The 17,979-nt window shown below is 34.8% G+C and overlaps 1 protein-coding gene across 3 annotated transcripts in view; it reads left to right on the top strand.

Annotated features, from left to right (window-relative positions):
* LRBA (LPS responsive beige-like anchor protein) overlaps positions 1 to 17,979 on the top strand; it is a 719,345-nt gene that overhangs the window by 675,102 nt on the left and 26,264 nt on the right. For all 3 annotated transcript variants that reach the window (XM_065905003.1, XM_065905001.1, XM_065905002.1), the window contains exons 51-53: positions 1,534 to 1,596; positions 6,576 to 6,731; positions 12,905 to 13,072. In XM_065905003.1, coding sequence (XP_065761075.1) covers positions 1,534 to 1,596; positions 6,576 to 6,731; positions 12,905 to 13,072 — 387 coding nt within the window. The remainder of the gene's footprint in view (positions 1 to 1,533; positions 1,597 to 6,575; positions 6,732 to 12,904; positions 13,073 to 17,979) is intronic.

Raw genomic sequence — 17,979 nt, 5'->3', positions numbered from 1 at the left:
GTGCTAGCGTTGAAGGGCACTGGTTTGCTGGAGTAGATGCCCTGTTGGCAGATGAGAGGCTGAGATTTTCTCTGATGAGCCCCTTTGTGTGTGCTGTGATGTCTTTACTGGCCGAGCTGTGATCAGCAAAAACAATACCTTTAGCAAAAGAGGGAGTCCTACAGCTTCCTTTTCTCATCTACTTTAATATCGTATTCATACTCAGCTATAATTTTCAGTGCTAATATTATACATCAGTATTACTGATATTCAGGTATTCTATCATGTTAGTGATCTTCCAAAAGATCATTGAAAAGTCCTTGAAAAGTTGGTATTTACTAACAGCGGAAATGCTGACATAATGAATTTAAAATTAATCTAATGAACACATTGAAATGTATCCCATTTTTTATTTTCAGCCCCTCAAGGACAGTCAGAAAGATGTCTTAAAATCTGATGATATTAATATCATCTTAATCTTAGAATCTGATGATATTAAGCAGAGCTCTAATACCAACGAAGCAGTAGTTAAAATGCTTATGAGTCTATAAAAGGCAGATATTGACCAGGGTGAATGGCTGAGTCATTAGAGGAAGATCTTTTGGAAAAGGACCAAGAATTTAACTCTCAGAATTACAAAGCTGAAAATATTATCTGTTCTAAACACTTCATTCTGGGGCTTCTGATTTGCCCAAGGTTGCACAGGTAGCCAGTGGTCGGTCCTGCTTCCTACAATACTTCTTTTCCACTGAAAGTCCTTCTACCTTTCACAGGGCTGCAGCCTATAAAATCTCTTTTCCATCACAAAATAGATACCTCTGAATCCTTAAAACCTTTTGAAAATTAAACAAACTGTCCTTAGTATGGATTGATTTTTGTTACTCATTTGCCTCTCAGTATTTTTAAATGGAAACCATGGAAATATTAAATATTAATAAAAGTTTTTTTCCACCGCAATCAAATCTTCAAGAAAACATTTCAGCCAAATGCATTTAACTAAAACATTTATCTGCAGATAGCTTTCTTTATTTTTATTCCAACTTCAATTGATTGATTTAAGTGATGGATGAAACATTGAATGTTCTTTGACTTGGAACTTTCCCTTTCTCCATCATAAATTGACGTTTTTGTGGATGCTTTGTGCTGCAGCATTCAAAACTGCCTTTTTAAGAAGTAACAAAAAAACTAGTATTTGCTACAGTCAGCAGATGGTTGTCACATTTTGTTTTCAGCGCTCTTTACCACTTAATTTTGTTTTGTTGCGGCATCAGAGGTTGCCAGTCAAGCATCTGCTATAGCTTATGGCCTAGAACTGGAGCCACTGCTGATGGCACATGTTCAGAACAGCACTAATCTAAAATAAATGTTTAATAAGCTAGCCATAGAAGCACCTGGATTTTTTGTTGTTGTTGTTTAAATTTCACAAAACTGTCTTGAGAGATTTGGAGGTTGGAAACAATTCTACATGAGATTTGACTTAAGCATTTTTCTGTAGCTCAGTATATGAAAAATAATGCTCTCTCTCTCTCTTTTTTTATCTTTTGTGAATTCCAGCTCATCAAGGTGCTGTACAAGACCAGCCATACCAGCTGCCAGTGGAAATCGATCCTCTCATAGGTCTGTCACTTCCTTCTCTCTTTGCGATTCATTAAGCTCTGTATGGTGGCCCTGAAGTGTAGATTACAGTTGTTTTTCACTTGCTGGTTGCTGGGAATGGAATTTTCCTGATAAACCATTTGCATGCAAATTGGAATGCAATGAGCTGTGGCTATGCTGGTATTTCATCAACTCCCCCTCGTTGGTTTGCCTAATTTGAACAGGCCTAGGACGCGTGTCACTGAAAATTAATATGGATGCTGTAATAATGTGTGATTGAGAATGCGCATGAAGTACTGTCAGGATAATATTGGATCTTTTCATCACTCAGACTTGTTGATGAGCAGGAGCGAGGCACGTTATGATGAATTGGTGCACCAGTAATGTGATGGAGCTCCTTTGCTAGGGAAATTTTCATAATAACAGTGGGTTCTTAGCAGCTCTGTGTTGAGAAAAATAAAACTGTAGTGCCAGGGTTTCATCATTAAAGGAGATCAATCCTTTCTTCCTGGACCCTCCTTTCAGTCTGAGGGGATTAATGTGCAATTGCAGAGCAGTTTCAAAGTTGAAATATATCGCCCAGCCAATGGCAGTGTTAAGATATTTGTATTCATTTTCCTAGGGTCCTGCAGCCCAATAAATTGCCATTGGAGGTTAAATTTGTTCAGAGAGAAAAAAGAAAGAAAAAGGAGACCAGAAAGAGCCATTGGGATGAAATGAGCATCTGTGGCAGACAACTTAGAATATTTAATTGCTGCTGTGCCTTTTGAGTAGGTTAGTTGAAATCTCTAGTTTAGCATTTTCCACCCTATAGTGGGGATTTCAACTGTGACTCCACTAAGAATGGTACACCTTGGTATTGAAGATGCTGTTCAATAACTTTTAGAATAAAAAACCTAATTTCCCAGCTGTAGGGGTATGCTACTAGCATGGATGTTTGTGTTTGCCTTGTAATTTTGTCATATTTCCCCAGCACAAATGAACTTGTTAGTATTTTAAAGTTTTTAGATAAAACATAAGAATAAGCGGATTTATTACTTTAAAATTCAAGGTGTTCCTTGTGCATATGTCACCTTTCTTTGAGGGGGGTCTCTAACACCATTGTTTCAGTGGAGAGTTAAATGGCCACCATTTGCAGATGGATTACCAAGATGAACTAAAATAACCTGAAGCTCTAAACTGTTTTATCATTTTCCCAAATATAAGCAGAAATCTAAGAATGAAGTGTCTGTATGAAAGATAACCAGTACCCTGGTTCCTAAATCTTGTTTTGCTTTGAGTAGATATGATTTGCCATATATTTGTTTTAAAAATTAAGCGCCCACTTGGGTAAAGTTCTAAGAGTTAGGAAAATAATGAAACCAATTTGTTATGCCACTTAGAGCCTGGTTTCTGAAGTACAGAATCATTGTTTGTCTTAAAATTTGATAATGAATATCATACAGTATAAAACCTAAATGAATTCAGAAATGGTAACCCTGTAGAGAAGGCATGGGCGAAAAGGGCGGGATAGTATTTTAGGTTTTGTGGGCCATAGGGTCTCAGACACAGCTACTTAACTGCTGTTACAGCACGCAAGCAGCCACAGACGATGTATAAAGAGGCAGCATTGCTATGCTCAGTAAAGCTTCATGCAAACCCAGGCACAAGCCGGATGCAGCCTTCAGGCCACAGTCTTCCCTGCTGACCATTGGTCTTCAGACTGTTCCGTGGCTCCTGAAGTAGTTATTTAAAACCACATATCTTCTCACACGTTTTTAAGTTGACGTCTAAAAAATTTAAATGTGATTATCACAAGTTTAAATAGTTGGAAAGGTTATGATTTTTGGCATAGTGTGTAAAATTTTAAGTACATCCAGCAGACGCTAAATATCAGAGTCACTTGATAGTCAACCTTTTCTGTTTTTAAAAAATTCACTGGAAGAAATTTTTACCATTTGAACGTTTTTCTCATCTAGAGTTTGTACTTTCTTTCTGCTTTCCCTACACAGTTTTATTTTAACTAGAAAATTGATTACCCCATTAAACAGTCTTCAGCAATAAAAATATGTATGTAAATATAAATGTTGAGAATCGCTGTGACCATAAGGCCCAGCTTAAAAAAATTAATCCTCATTGAGTTATTAAAATATTAATACATATTTATTAAAATTACAAATTATAAATTTTAATACTATTAAACATACACAACACATACTTATTGAAAATAGGAAATACAGCTTTAATGAATGGGAGTGTCTCCCTAAGTAGTTAATGTATTCATGGATAAACATTATTTGTTGTTGAAAGAGACAGAATTTGTCAACAGTTCTATCCTAGTTTTTTGTTTTTTATAGATGGACGCTCTCAGGAGTGTTACTCACATGAGAAGATAGATGGGAAAGGAGAGAGTTTTGTTTTAACAATGTCATTCAAATCTTAAAACTCCGAGTTATGTGACAAAATTCATAGAATGATATATTATTAAGGATTACTTTTATGGTCTGTCATTAAATAATCATTTTAACAGTCTATCACTGAAACTTATTTTTAATGATCTATCAATTGACAGTGTGATTAGATCCTCCTTTCATTTACTGAAAGCAATGAATTGGAAACCACCTGCCCTGCAGAATGATGTGATACCTAGGCATTCACTTTCTAGCATCACATCAATAGTTTGAATTGTCTCCTTATTTGGCTCTCAAGAGGTTTTTGTACCCCGGAGTAAAGCACCCTAGGAAGATTCTATCTAGTGGAAGAAGAGCGAGCAAAAAGGGAGATAAGAAAGGAAAACTCACAGGAGAGTTCTCAGGCAAATCTGTTTCAAGCAAGAGAACGCATGAAAGTTGTGGAACCAGAAATTGATTCCCTTAAAACCATCTGTGCCTGTGTATCCCTTGGGAAATCTTATACCGCCCCCCGCCCCCCAAGGGTATACATGCTCCAGTTTGTAGACTGCTTATCTAGACAAATATACCTAATTTTCATCAAATAAAAATACTTTCAGTACTGAATCTCGTGAGGTTTACTAGAGAAAACAATGAGATAAAGAAAGGCAGTTGTAAGGTAGGTTATATAGACTAAATGGATGGATGAACAGATGGATTAGGGGTTGCAGTGTTAAATTATAAGTAATTATAAGTAATCACTTATTTGGAAAATAGTTCATCTGAATGCTGAAGGGGCATCAGCCTTTACCCATGACGAGTTTGTGGTCATTCAGTTCAAAATTGTATACATGCCCAGGTCTGTCAAATTAGGTCCTCCCAGGAAATAATGCCAAAAAGACCAGTGAAAGTTTATATATCATATAAGTGAAAGTCATATAAACAAACACTAACAAAAATATGGTATTTTTATAATTTTCATATGGAATGAAGAACTATAATAACCAGTATAGAAAATACCATATATCTAGTTTTAAGTTGCTAGGTTTCTTGAAATTAAAAGATTTAATTGTATCACACAAGTTCACTGCAGTGAGAGGCTAATGTCTCTCCATGATACACTATGATACATAAAAGCTTTTTCACCTGCCAGAAACTTCCCTTTGTGTGGAAGGAGGGGGAAGTGATTCCTGACTAGAGGCCTACCCTTTTTACTTCTGGTGTCACTCTCTAGGCCATTAATCTCCCCAAAGTATACGAAGCCTATTAACAAACAGTTATCTAATAATCTTACGTGGTTAGGTAGTACAGTCAGACACTAGCAGAATTTTGCAGGATTTCACGTGTTTGCAGGATTTCACATGTTTGCTATGTTCTGTATGCCATGAGGGCAAGGGATATTTTATCCCTCTGTATCCCAGCAGATGACTGGGAAGTATATTGAACACTTTTTTTCTTCCATATTAGTTTCTGAGCCTTCTATTGAATTGGCCGTCTTAACTTATTACATACAATGAATATAACATAGATAAATATCTATTTTTAATTTTTATCAATCATGCATCTATAGTGTTTTTTTCCAATAAAAGCTGAAAGCTATGATGCAAAGAACATAATAATTAAATGTAGATATTCATTTTGTTCTGATTTCTGCTATGATCAAGTTTTCTTTTTTTAGCAGTATAAGAGCTATAATTTGTGTTGGAAAGTTGATAATGGAATAACTCCTAGATCACGAACAGCAGAGCTTTCTATCTGGTTGGCTTCATTAATGCCAGAGAAGGCACCTCCGTGAAAATTCCTTTGCTGATAATGACATGTTGACAGTGTGTTTCTGGAGGATTATTACTCTTCGCACGCGTGTGATGTCGTGCTGTGTCCGACTTCGTGCCTGTGACAGGCCCCATCTCAGGTGCCCTGCACACCCTGAAAACACACTGCCAGCCTGTCTTGTTTTGTTGTTTGCAGAAGTAGCAAGAAAGTTGCAGTCTGCTGTGCTTTGACTTTTCAATTACAAGTATCCTTAATAAATAGTCATCCCACCCCTTCCTTGCATGCAAGTGCGGCTGTGAACGGGGACATGGGAGTTCACATCTGGTCAAATTAAAGACCTGTTACAGTCAAACATGTACAAGATGCTCCAATATTTCAAATATATGACATTTAAATTCTAATATCTCTTCATTGTGACAAAAAGTTAGAGGTAATAGATTGTCACAACATGAATCCATTCTCATGACAATAGATGTAATGAGATTGTCAGAAACACAAACCCAACTGTGATGCAGTCTGGAGATTCTAATCTCGTTTGGTCCTGCCCAAGAGCTAGATAGCATGTTCTGAGAATTGTACACCACGTATTTTAAAATTGTAGTGTATTATTGTTTCTTTCCTCTAGGCAGAATCTCTTACCGAGCTGTTGAAGTTGGCTGCCCTCATTCTTCCAACAATTGGATTCTGCTTTCCTGTGGCTTTTCAAATATTATTATATTTAAAACTAAAGATCAAATGTTCTTATCCTGGAATGTGTTGTCTCTCCTCCCTTGGCCCCAGCCCCCAGCTTGACAAATTACGGGATTTCTTTGCACATGTGGGTTTATAGGCTTTTTTTCCCCCCTTCTGTTCTCATAGCCAGCAATACAGGAATGCACAGGAGGCAAATCACTGACCTCTTAGACCAAAGCATTCAAGTCCATTCCCAGTGTTTTGTCATCACGTCGGACAACCGCTACATCCTCCTCTGTGGCTTCTGGGATAAGAGTTTCCGCGTCTATTCTACAGACACAGGTAACCACCTCATTTCTTTATCAGTGAACTCAAGTTTACAACAAGTGGCAGTAAGAGGCTTAAAAGGCTTTCTCTTCTCCCCTGTAAAAGTTACAGAATTCTAAAATGTGTAAAATATAGTTTTCCCCTTCAAGTAATAATCTAGTCTATAATCCATTAAAACTTCAGAATGTTTTTAAAGGGACAGGTTTTGGTAGGTTTATCTCCGAAGCTTCATACTTACAAGTGAATGATTTATTTTGAAAACATAGCCTGGTGTGTAAATACCATATGTACATGTCCATGCATAATCATATGGCAAGTGCACATACTTATAGGTGTACTTCCCCACTATAATATTATTTAAAGGTTATTTTTTCCCTGGAAATTCTAAGTGTGTTTCCTGCGAGTGGCTATCTTGCCTCCACCCAGTTCCACTGAATCTTCACATCATTGTGAAGAAAAGTAGCTGCTCCTTATTTATTTGCATGCAACCCCCTAAGGAACTAACAAAACTCAAATCACTATTATTATAGGATATCCAGTCCAATGAGTGGTTATATATTTTTACCTATAGGCAATTGTGAAGATTGAAAAATTTAATGGAGTCTCTTTAAAGTATTTTAGAAACTGTTAGAGAATGACATAAACTTATACTGAATAGGTAGCTGTATATTTAAAATAATTAAAATTGGATAGTAATGCATTAGAACTTAAATACCATGGAAGTAGATCGTTCAACTAAAACAAGGATCTACAAATAATTATATTGGTTAAATATTCTGGGGATAGGAAATTTTTTAAATTGACATTTCTAATTAATTAACTATTTTACAGCAAATCCTCTTTCAGTCATGTTAGTAATCTCTATACAATGCATGAGTCCATACTCCTACCTTAGTAAGTGTAGTAAATTAAAAAATTAATTCTTGGGTATTCAGGGAGTTTGTCCTAGCTCATTTTGATGATTGTATTATAACCTAGCAATGAGAGAGTAGGGAAAAATAGTTGAATATGTACTGTGTATAGAATAAACCCTAGAAGTTGTTTTTAGACATGATCTCATTTAATTTTTGTTTTAGGAAATCAATGACCTAATATTTTTATAATTTACTTCTTTATTCTGGAGGTAGGTTCAGAAAGAAAACATCATTCAAGTCTTTCTGATTACTTGGGCTTTTACTATGACATTGATTACTGCTGAACCTAAAATGCCTCTGAAATTCTTTAAAACTGCATTGGAGATTGACAAGTTTTCTTAAAATTATTTTTTATTATAATAAATTTTCTCTGGCTTAATATTCAAGTTTAAATTTTAACCTTTTCTTTCACTATTATGGTAACGACAACCCTAGTGTTATTTGACCTCAAACTATGCTCCCTTCTTCACAGACTTTCAGATTAAAATTGTTCCATCCTATCACAAGGTTTTCTTAAACATTCTTTTAGATTCAGATTGTTTTTTATACATTGAAAATTATCTTTCAATTTACGTACAGTAAAATTCCTTATTTTGGTTTTTAGTTCCATTAGTCTCAGGGCATTGTATCCCATTATGTAACCACCCCCGTAGTTAAGATGCAGAGTAGCAGAAAATCCCCAGAAACGCCCTGGGTTTCCCCTTCATAGTCACTTTCTTCCCTCTTCAGAAGGTCACCTGAAGCCTCTTCAGAAACGCTAATATGCTCTTCATCTCTGTAATTGTGCCTTTTCCAGAATGTCCTAAAATGGGATCTTATATTATGTCAGTCTTTGGTTTCGACATTTGAGCCTTTTTTGAGTTTGTTGACATTTCGTATCATCTTAAAGACACTGAATATTGATATTTGTAAATTAAAGCTAACCTCTTTAACCTTTTACTTGAACCTTTGTAAAGTAAAAGCTAACCTTTAGGCTTCCCTTATAGCTCAGTTGGTAAAGAATCTGCCTGCAATGCAAGAGACTGGAGTTCGATTCCTGGGTCAGGAAGATGTCCTGGAGAAGGAAATGGCAGCCTACTCCAGTGTTCTTGCCTAGAGAATTCCATGTCCTGTCAGGCTACAGTCCATGGGGTTGCAAGAGTCGGACATGACTTAGCAACTAAACCATCACCACCAAAGCTAACTTCACTTTTATATAATACTCATAATAAAATAATTTTTGTAGTCACACAGTTCTCTAGAATTTATAAAATATCTTTATTCTCATACATGATATTGTGTCAGCCTCACGGTAATCTTAGGAGATCAAACGGGTGTCCTTAGGCCCATTTTTTCGATGATGAAACAAAGGTTTGAAAAAGTTAAGTATCTTGAAATTTGCATAGGTAATGGTGCTAGACCTGGGCATTGGAGGTCTTCTGACCTCAGATGTGGCATCTTTGTGATTATTCCTTTTTATATCATACAAGTGTTACCCATTTAAAATCTAGGTTCCTAGTATGTCTGGCATGTTACTTTAGACTTAATAAACTAGATGGCATTCCTTCCTCTCTTCCCAAAAGCTTTCTACTTTATTGTTTTTTAAAATGTGCACAAATGCGTGTATGTATAAAACACTTTCATAAGAAAGTAGTCTCATTTTAAACTTCATTTCAGTGGGACTGAGCACGTATACCAAAAATATTTATACTTTCCAGGAAAGTTTTGGAAAAAATCTCATATGATCATTCGAATACCTTTCTTACTATCATGAATACAAACTCTGATGCAAATTTTATTTAAAATTATTTAAATTTTAAATGTGTTAGTGTCTTCATGATGATAAGAATATTAAGCAGAGAAGAATATTTAGCAGAGAAGTTTAACAAAAAAACTGTATGATCAATAATATATAATGGCAGAGCTACCACAAGTGTTGAATTCAATTATATTTTGGCACGTAAGCCCCCCAAAAAAAAAATCCTTCTCTTATTAGATTTGGCGGGGTGGGGAGGCGGGGGTAGAGAGAAACACGGTTGTAGCAGGAAATTCTTTAAACATAAATCATGTTTTCAAGACACCACCAGAGCAGCAGAGGCAACAATAAAACCTTCCCTCGGCAGTGGGAATTATTTTCAGGCCACATTTTAGATTCAGTGGTGCAGAGTCCTGAGCTTGGATTTTTTTTTTTTTTTTATTTGTAGCACAGCTGTCAAATAAAACATTAACTAGAAAATTTGTTCTGTCAAAAAAAGGATATTCTAGTGCTTGTGGTAATATTTGATATTAGTGTGTGGAGAGGTGGGCCGGTATTAAAGGAAACAAAAAATAAAGCTTGAGGAACACTTATGAGATTATCAGAAAATAATTTACCAAAAAGAACAGCAGGTATTTATATGGTGTGATTTATTTAGGAGGAGTGAACCTCCACCTCATAGCAATAACAAATATTGCTGAGGAACGCTGCCAGACAGGAAAAAGCAAACTGGGGAAAAAAAAAAATAATAATGTTTTCCAGAGTTGAGCCCAGAGTATAAATTGTGGAGAATGAAGTTAATTTGTGTTAAAACATGAAACTCTTTAGATGGACACGCTTACCCGTCACCCCCTCGTCTCAGTCTTCCCTGATGCCCAGCCTGGATTTGCTCTCTCCTGTTTTCCCACCGCCCCTCTCCCCTCTCTTCTCGTGGTTGACACTAGTCGCAGTTACACGTCTGTTTTTGTTTGTTTCTCTGTCAACCACTATACACAAGTAAGAAGATCTAATGCTCGGCGCTTGGTAGGTGCTCAGTAAGTGCTGGTTGAATGAAAAATAACTGTGATAACTTTTAGGGGCAAAAATTAAAACACTGTGAAATTTCAATTAAAAAAGAAACCACAGTCTGACTATACACTTTCCTAACACGGACGTTGTAGACATAGAATGATGGCTTCATTAATGAGAAGTAACAAATTATTATGTGTCTTGAGAAATTCTGACAGTCTTTTTCATCCATCCCACTTTTACAGCTAAAACTTTCCACTTTGTTCTCACTAGCTGGAAACTAAGCAGGTTACCAAGCAGATAGTTGCTCTTTCGCAGGCCTCCTGGTGTACGTGGTGGAGCATTTGCGTTTTCTGTTTATGCCACAGACCTCACATACCCAGATGGATTACTTTGCTCATCTTCACTTCTACAGCCCACTGAATTGATGGTTGTCAAATCTTAAATAAGTCTACTCTAAATAACCTATTTAAATCACTTGTATAGTTGACATGCTCTCAGCATTTGGTATAGGCTGAGGCAGAAGTCACTGTACATGCTCTGTGATCACAAACATAATCACATTACGGGGTGTTCAGTATTTTCAGTAGTTAAAACTCATGATTTAGCTTTCACTTTTCTAATTAGTACTTCTTCCCTGATGGCTCAGATGGTAAAGAGTCTGCCTGGAATGCAGAAGACACAGGTTTGATCCCTGGGTCGGGAAGATTCTTGTCTGGAGAATCCCATGCACAGGTTAGCCCTGTGGGCTACAGTCCATGGGGTTACAGAGTCTGACACGTCCGAGCGACTGTCACTTTCTAATTTGAAGGAAGAGTGCATTCAGCTACCTCCTGTCTCATCCTTAGTTAGGTTTTCCCTGTAACCTAACTCCAACCATTTTACCACTAACCCTCTCTACTTTGTTCTTCATATAAATTGGAAACTATAAAAAAATTTTTATATTTTTAATATTTAATTTTCTTTTTCTTTTCCATTTTTTATTCTAGAAAGTCTTGAGTTCTTATATTCTTTATTGATAAAGTTAATTTTTAAAATGAAATGTTCTGGTGTTAATTTAAAAGGTTGGAAAAATTCGGAAGTGAACATTTTTAACACTTTATTAGTTAAAATACCTGCTTTGACTAAAGTCTTTTTCCATAGGAGACAAAAGTGTACTTTATCAATTTTGCAGTTTGAGATTGATATGAATCTGGTCTTGTTAGTATCAGAACACTATGTACAAGGGAAAACACTGTAATTGACTTTCCATCTGATGTGGATGAGGCAGTATTTTATTTCTAAATTTGCAGACTTCATAATGTGCTTTGGGTTTATTTAAATCAATAATATAAAAAGTTTAGTGGAAATACTTTTTATATTTATTATCTTGAAAAATTAAATCCATATAGATACCAATACTTAGTTGAGACCTCAAGCTTTTGATAGGCTATGATCTGTTCCAAGTTAAACGTATAAACTTTTTAGGCATACTAATTTTTTTCCAGCTTAATAGTTTTTATCTTGAACATCTGAATTGTATTTTTTATGACCCCACCGAAATGTTTATTTGAAAAAAGAAAAGCATTCATGCTGAGTATTAAAGGTAGACATTCTATGACATTAATTTGTAGATTCTGTAGACATTTCAGAGAGAAATGTTAGCTAGAAGCTGGTCGGGGTAGAGTAGAAGAGCTGCTATAGCTGTTTAATTCTTTAGACAATTTGTATGAATTACAAACACCGTATCTGATTAAAGAAAAAATCCAAAAGGTGGACCTTTACTTTTTTTCTGACACTGTTATGTGAACAGTTCATCCTATGCTTGACATTCTAGATATATGGTGCGTTTACTGGGCCCCCCCATCCCCAGTCATTACTGGTAAACTGTCATATTAATTTCCCTTCTCAGGAGTTTTCCTCATTCAGACAATTAAAGAAAGAATCACTAGCTCAAATTGCAGCCACAATATATTAGTCCTTTTATCAAAATTTAGCTCATGTAATCCTGATTTGAAAAACAGAAACTCTGGGATGTGGTTTTGTACTGTCTTTGTGTAGATCACTTCAGAGAAGAGAAAAAGAAAGAAATTGCCTTTCCTGCTTCAGAGATAGGTTTGCATTAGTGAGGTCTGAGTGATAGAGTGCTTACAGAAAGGCAACTAAGTTTTGCTTTGTTTTGAATCATTTCGAGTAACTTAATAAATTGTTGAAATGGTTCCAAATAAGGGTTCTCCTGAGTATGCTTTAATCAGTAGACATAATTCATTTGTAATTCCTAGGAGCTATGTATAAATAATAATATTAGTTGAAATAGTTTTAACATATGTCTTTCAAAAATGTTACTATCACTGTTCAATTGATTCTTTTTGTTGTTGTTAATTAGTCAAAGAAAAGTTTTACGTTGAACCAGATCGAATTTTATTATGAAATCTGAATTATCAGAATATGAGTTAATACAACTTCATTATTTTCTTAAAAGTGAAACAATCATTGGAAATTTTTTCTATTTTTAAAATAGCAGTTTAAAAGAAACTTGTTTTGTATTTCAGGAAAATTGATCCAAGTGGTGTTTGGCCATTGGGATGTGGTCACTTGCCTCACTCGTTCCGAGTCGTATATCGGGGGAAATTGCTACATTCTGTCAGGGTCACGTGACGCAACCCTTCTCCTCTGGTACTGGAATGGAAAAAGCAGTGGTATTGGAGATAACCCGGGCAGTAAGTACAATTTATGACTAAACTTTTACAAGTGATGTATAATAACATTTTGTAGTGAGGTTTTACCCATTTCATCATGGTGAAAGTGAAACTGAAGTATCAAGTAATTTTAATTTCTTAGTTATAATTTAAGAAAGCTCTAGATAACCTTGTTATTAACACTTGGTGACCAATGGTAATTCAAATTCAAGGATGAAATCTCATTTTCATGTGTTTGGTTATTCTTATCTGAAAATGCTAGTTCTTCTTTGGAAATGGCTGTCACCAAAAAAAATAGAAGAGTTTAATTCACAAACAATAAGATATAATGTAAAAGAGCAGTCACATATTGTTTATTGAATTCCTATTTTAAAGAGCAAAAAAATTATAATTTCATGGAACTAAACCAGTCTTTAGAAAAAATATGCTTTCATTTACATATTAAAAGATAAAACAGGTCATAAAAGGCCAATATGGAATATTCAAATTGGCTGTTGGTTTTTCAAATGGGAAATGAAAATATTCACCAACAGCCTTAAACATCTTTATGAAACTATGCTGAAGGCAGTAAAACAAAAAATGTGTAACCATTTAAAATTGTAATTCACAGAAGGCAAAAAAGGAAGCAGCTACCATTAAAACCAATCGCACACAGCTGCAGAAAAGAAATGGCTTTAGAAAAACACATTAAGAAGTAGGAAAAAACAATTAAAGGGACCACCTGAAAAATGAGAATTTAATTAAAATGATTATGACAGCACTGAAGAGATCCTGCAAGAATAACATTATATTTTTTATTTCATAGGTAGAGCATTTTAACTGCTCTTAAATATTTACAGTTTCTTAATTTAAAGCAAGTTGCAATTTATTTGGCTAAGGAAGGATCACGTTGTTGCTGATTACCTGAATACTAATAGTACTTACTTCTGTCACTCAGTCCCAAATTATAAAACAGCCTGATTATGTTCAAGTCCATCGTATTTTGAATTGACTTATTAAAGCTGTGCTTATTAAATGTATATTATTTGTAATGAAAGTGAAACCTTTTAAAAAAATTTACCCAAGAGCCAAGTACAGTTTTAAAAGAAGTATACGCAAAGTATTTTTACCAACACTGTTTCTGCTTTGTATGTATTATGTTTGATGTGATGGTGAATCAAAGTTTTTGTTTTATGAACCTCTAATATGTACTTCTTATTTTAATCAAAACATGGATAATTCCCTACACAAATTAAATGTGAAAAGTAACTTTAAGGCTTTGATGCTCTGGGTAATAGTAGTCAGAGCAAACTTTAGTGTGTGTGCCTATTTAGGGAGGTTAGTGTGTACATCTGTGTATTTCACATATTTACACATCTCCGTTTTATATGTAATCAAAGTAATAATTTTAAATTTGTAAACTTCAGGGAATTTTGTTTTTCACATTCTTTCGAGAAGTACTGCATGTTCCTTCCTTTATATTCTGTTCATCCTCCTTTCTTGCCTTTTAAGATGAGCAACTACTTCCAATTTCCTTTTCCCTGTTTCTGTAAACTCAGTTGAGATTCACTAAACTGTCTCAGACAAACCTAGATTTGACATCGACAATAAGCATACCATTTTGTTATTTATGTGGAAATATTTAGGAAGAACTTAGCTTTAAAATAGTGTGAGATGTTTCATGCACACATAGCAATCCAAATGAAAAAAAATTTTGTTCTTTTTTTTTTTTAACTCCCTTGACCTAACCATGTTCCTCTCTGTCATTACTAATGGGTATTTTGAAAAGTAGCTAAAGGCTTTCTAGCTGCACTTAATGTGTGATTGTTGTTACATTTCAGAAATTTAAGTGTATTTTAAATAAAGTGTAATTTAGAAATATTCAGCTTTTCTAGAAGGGATAAATATATATATTTAAATACCTTCTAAATCAACCTAAAAATGATTTTTTATGTGCATGACGTTATAAAAATGAATCAAGTAGGACCGACCAAACCCTGGAGTTTAGAGTTAGACAAAGCTAGGTTCTATGCTTTGCTGTGGTGTCTTGTCTGTAAAATGAAAGCAGCGATAGTAACTGACTTAAGGTGTTATCAGAAGCACAGAATGCTTCAGAGCAAATAAATCACCACACGAACACCGTCTTGCTGGTATTAGAGTGTATATTATAATGTTATATTTTTCATAAAGCACTTCATCTGTACCCTCTCATTGTCTGCACTATGGTGGACATTAACTCCTAGTAATGCTGGCAATGAAAGGAAAAAGTAAAAGAATAACTTAAGAGCACATCTAATAAAAATTTTAGAAAATTGTAATGACTCTTGATAAATTAAATTAAATTACATTTCTCACAGTGAACCTCATCCTTTTGGGTCCTTTTATAATGTCTGATGTCCCAAATGAATTTTGCTTTAACTTTGAAGGATGAATCTGGGAAAAAGACAAATAGGCACTTTTTCATATAATGAGAATTTCCACACATTAGAATGGAAAAATGAATAAACCAGTGTAAGCTTTTCAAATGAAAATGCCAAACAAAAAACAAAGACATTTGTACCACGTGTGAACGGTTTTAAGCACTCACGCAAGCTGGTTCAGATTTTTTAAGCCTGTGGCTCATTGATGGCTCCACAATGCAGCTGCTGAAGTCAGAGATTTTCAGATGAAGAATCTTAGATTATGCTTACTTCTGTGTTGTATCTCTTGGATGAAATGTAATTGATGTTTAAGAAATAGCCAGGCTTTTATATACATAACTCCAACATGGCCTGTAAATACATACAGGGCCTCAACTTAAAGTTTTGAATTTAGACTTTTCTCTTGCTTGGAAAGAAAATGGGTAATTTTTTAAAAAAAACTAGACTATTGCCTTTCCTGCATTTTATAGGTCTCATCCAAGCATATAACTTATTTATTTCAAAAATCATAAGAATAAGCTAGTAGTTTTACTTGCTAGTGTCCTAAGCCTATGGCATTGCCTACAAATCTAATGTTAGTGCTGTATGTAAAGTTGATAGCTTTATTAGTTTTTTTTTTTTAATCTTGTTATCCAGTGTTAATAAGCACGTTGCTCAGGCAAAATCATGCTAATTCAAACTGGATAAAACCTGTATATAGTATAACATGAGGCTTTTAAAAGGATGCACATGTTTTATGAAATCTGACTAGGTTATACAACAAAAGCCTTGTTTCCTGTATGACAGATAGTTTTTCTTTTTATTTCTTTTTTTTTTTTTTAGTTTTTCATTTTTGACTCTATTGTCTTGTGATAGTTATCTCCTGTGGAATGCAGTTTTCTTAATGAGAAGAAAAATTAAGATAGGATTCCATTTAGTTGTGGATTTTTTAAATAAAACTAACCAAGAACATTTCAAAGAAAGACGTTTTCTGCATGAAGGCATATCTCTCTTTGCCCTCATACCCTTTGTGTTTAAAACTGGATTTTGTCCACCAGAATGCTTTCCTGGAATACTCATTTTTCCTTCACAATAATGCTATCCAGACTGTACATTTCCAAATTTTGAGGAAAACGTGCCCTGATGCATTCAATTGACATTTAAATACTTTAAACTTTAAAATGATCTTGTAATCAAAATGAAAATTCACAGAAGAGTTATTCACTGTTTTTGTATTGTATTAGATCATAAACTTGAAATCAAATACTCATTAAGCATCTAAACGTAAGTGCTTATCAAGCATTTTTAGGTATCTGAGTAATTTTTTTTTAAGTCACCATTGAATAGCTTTAGAAACAAGCAGTCTCTGACTATGAGGTGTTGCGTAGATGGTGTGCATAGTATTTCAGTAAAGTAGTTTTCCATTCTCACATTCTGTTTTTGATTTGATTGAAAGGTGGCATTTTTTTCTTCTTTGCAATCAGACATGCTAATCTATATCAGCTTTCTCCTTCATAGGAATGGCGTCTGCTGGGGAAAAAACAAAGTTTTTTTCATAACAAGATTCTGTTAAGAATATTTCAGCACCATTAATTAGAAAGAAGGTTTTATTAAGCATAAGGCTAGCGCTAACAGACCACAGAGCTGTTTTTTAAAGTACTGTATTCTGTGGCTGCCCTGCTTTTTCTCTGTCTAAAACTTCATTTTGTTCCACTCTCATCAATCACTTAAATCATTACCGTAAATCCTACTGTTGTTAATTTTACTAGTATCACCCTAATGAGACATCCCTGCTATAATTAAAAATGAATTCTAACTTTAAGGCATTCTAAATTTTTTTTTAATGAATTTAGAATGATCTTGCCATGTAACCATAAATACCACTGATATACATAGACTACTCATCAAGTCTTTAAGAAAAGTGGCATCACAATATGTCCAGGTGTGACTTATTTACTGGTTGTCTCTGTGTGCATGTGCTTATGTATATGTATATTTTTGCACACATATTTAGGAATTATGTCCTTTTTATAATAAAGCCTACTGTGCTTTACTGAAGCTACCGATAAATCCTTATTCTTTGTCTTGCCAGAATATAGGTGGATGTGACACAAGAAGTCGGTGTCATAGAGCGCCATCTGCTGGGCACATTGGGGGACTTGCTAGCGCTGAAAATCTGTACCTGTTAAAACAGGTGTACTTTGTTTTTAATTGCCCGTGGTGTAGTCTTTATGGTTCACAAATGTCAAGATATGTACATCTGTGTTGAACTGTATGAGTTTGTAAAAGAAATAGCATTATTTCTTCTTTCGCCCTGCACTAACCTGGATTTGGACTGTTTTCATCAATATTTTGTTTAAGAAAAAAAGAAGCACGATACATACCTAATGAAACAAAGCCTGACAGTCTGTCATGAGAAGGACTCTTGTCTTATTAATCACAGGTCTTCAGTAAGCTGCGGTTGGAGGAAGCCGTTTCCTCCAAGCTGGGTGACATTTTCACTGTAGTTTCCTTCTGTTCATGGCTACTCTGAAAGCAGTGTTTGAAACG

This window comes from Muntiacus reevesi, chromosome 13, assembly GCF_963930625.1.
Source record: "Muntiacus reevesi chromosome 13, mMunRee1.1, whole genome shotgun sequence".
Classification (NCBI taxonomy): Eukaryota; Metazoa; Chordata; class Mammalia; order Artiodactyla; family Cervidae; genus Muntiacus; species Muntiacus reevesi.
The sequence above is the reverse complement of the archived record's forward strand: the minus strand, read 5'-3'. Positions and strand labels throughout refer to the sequence as shown.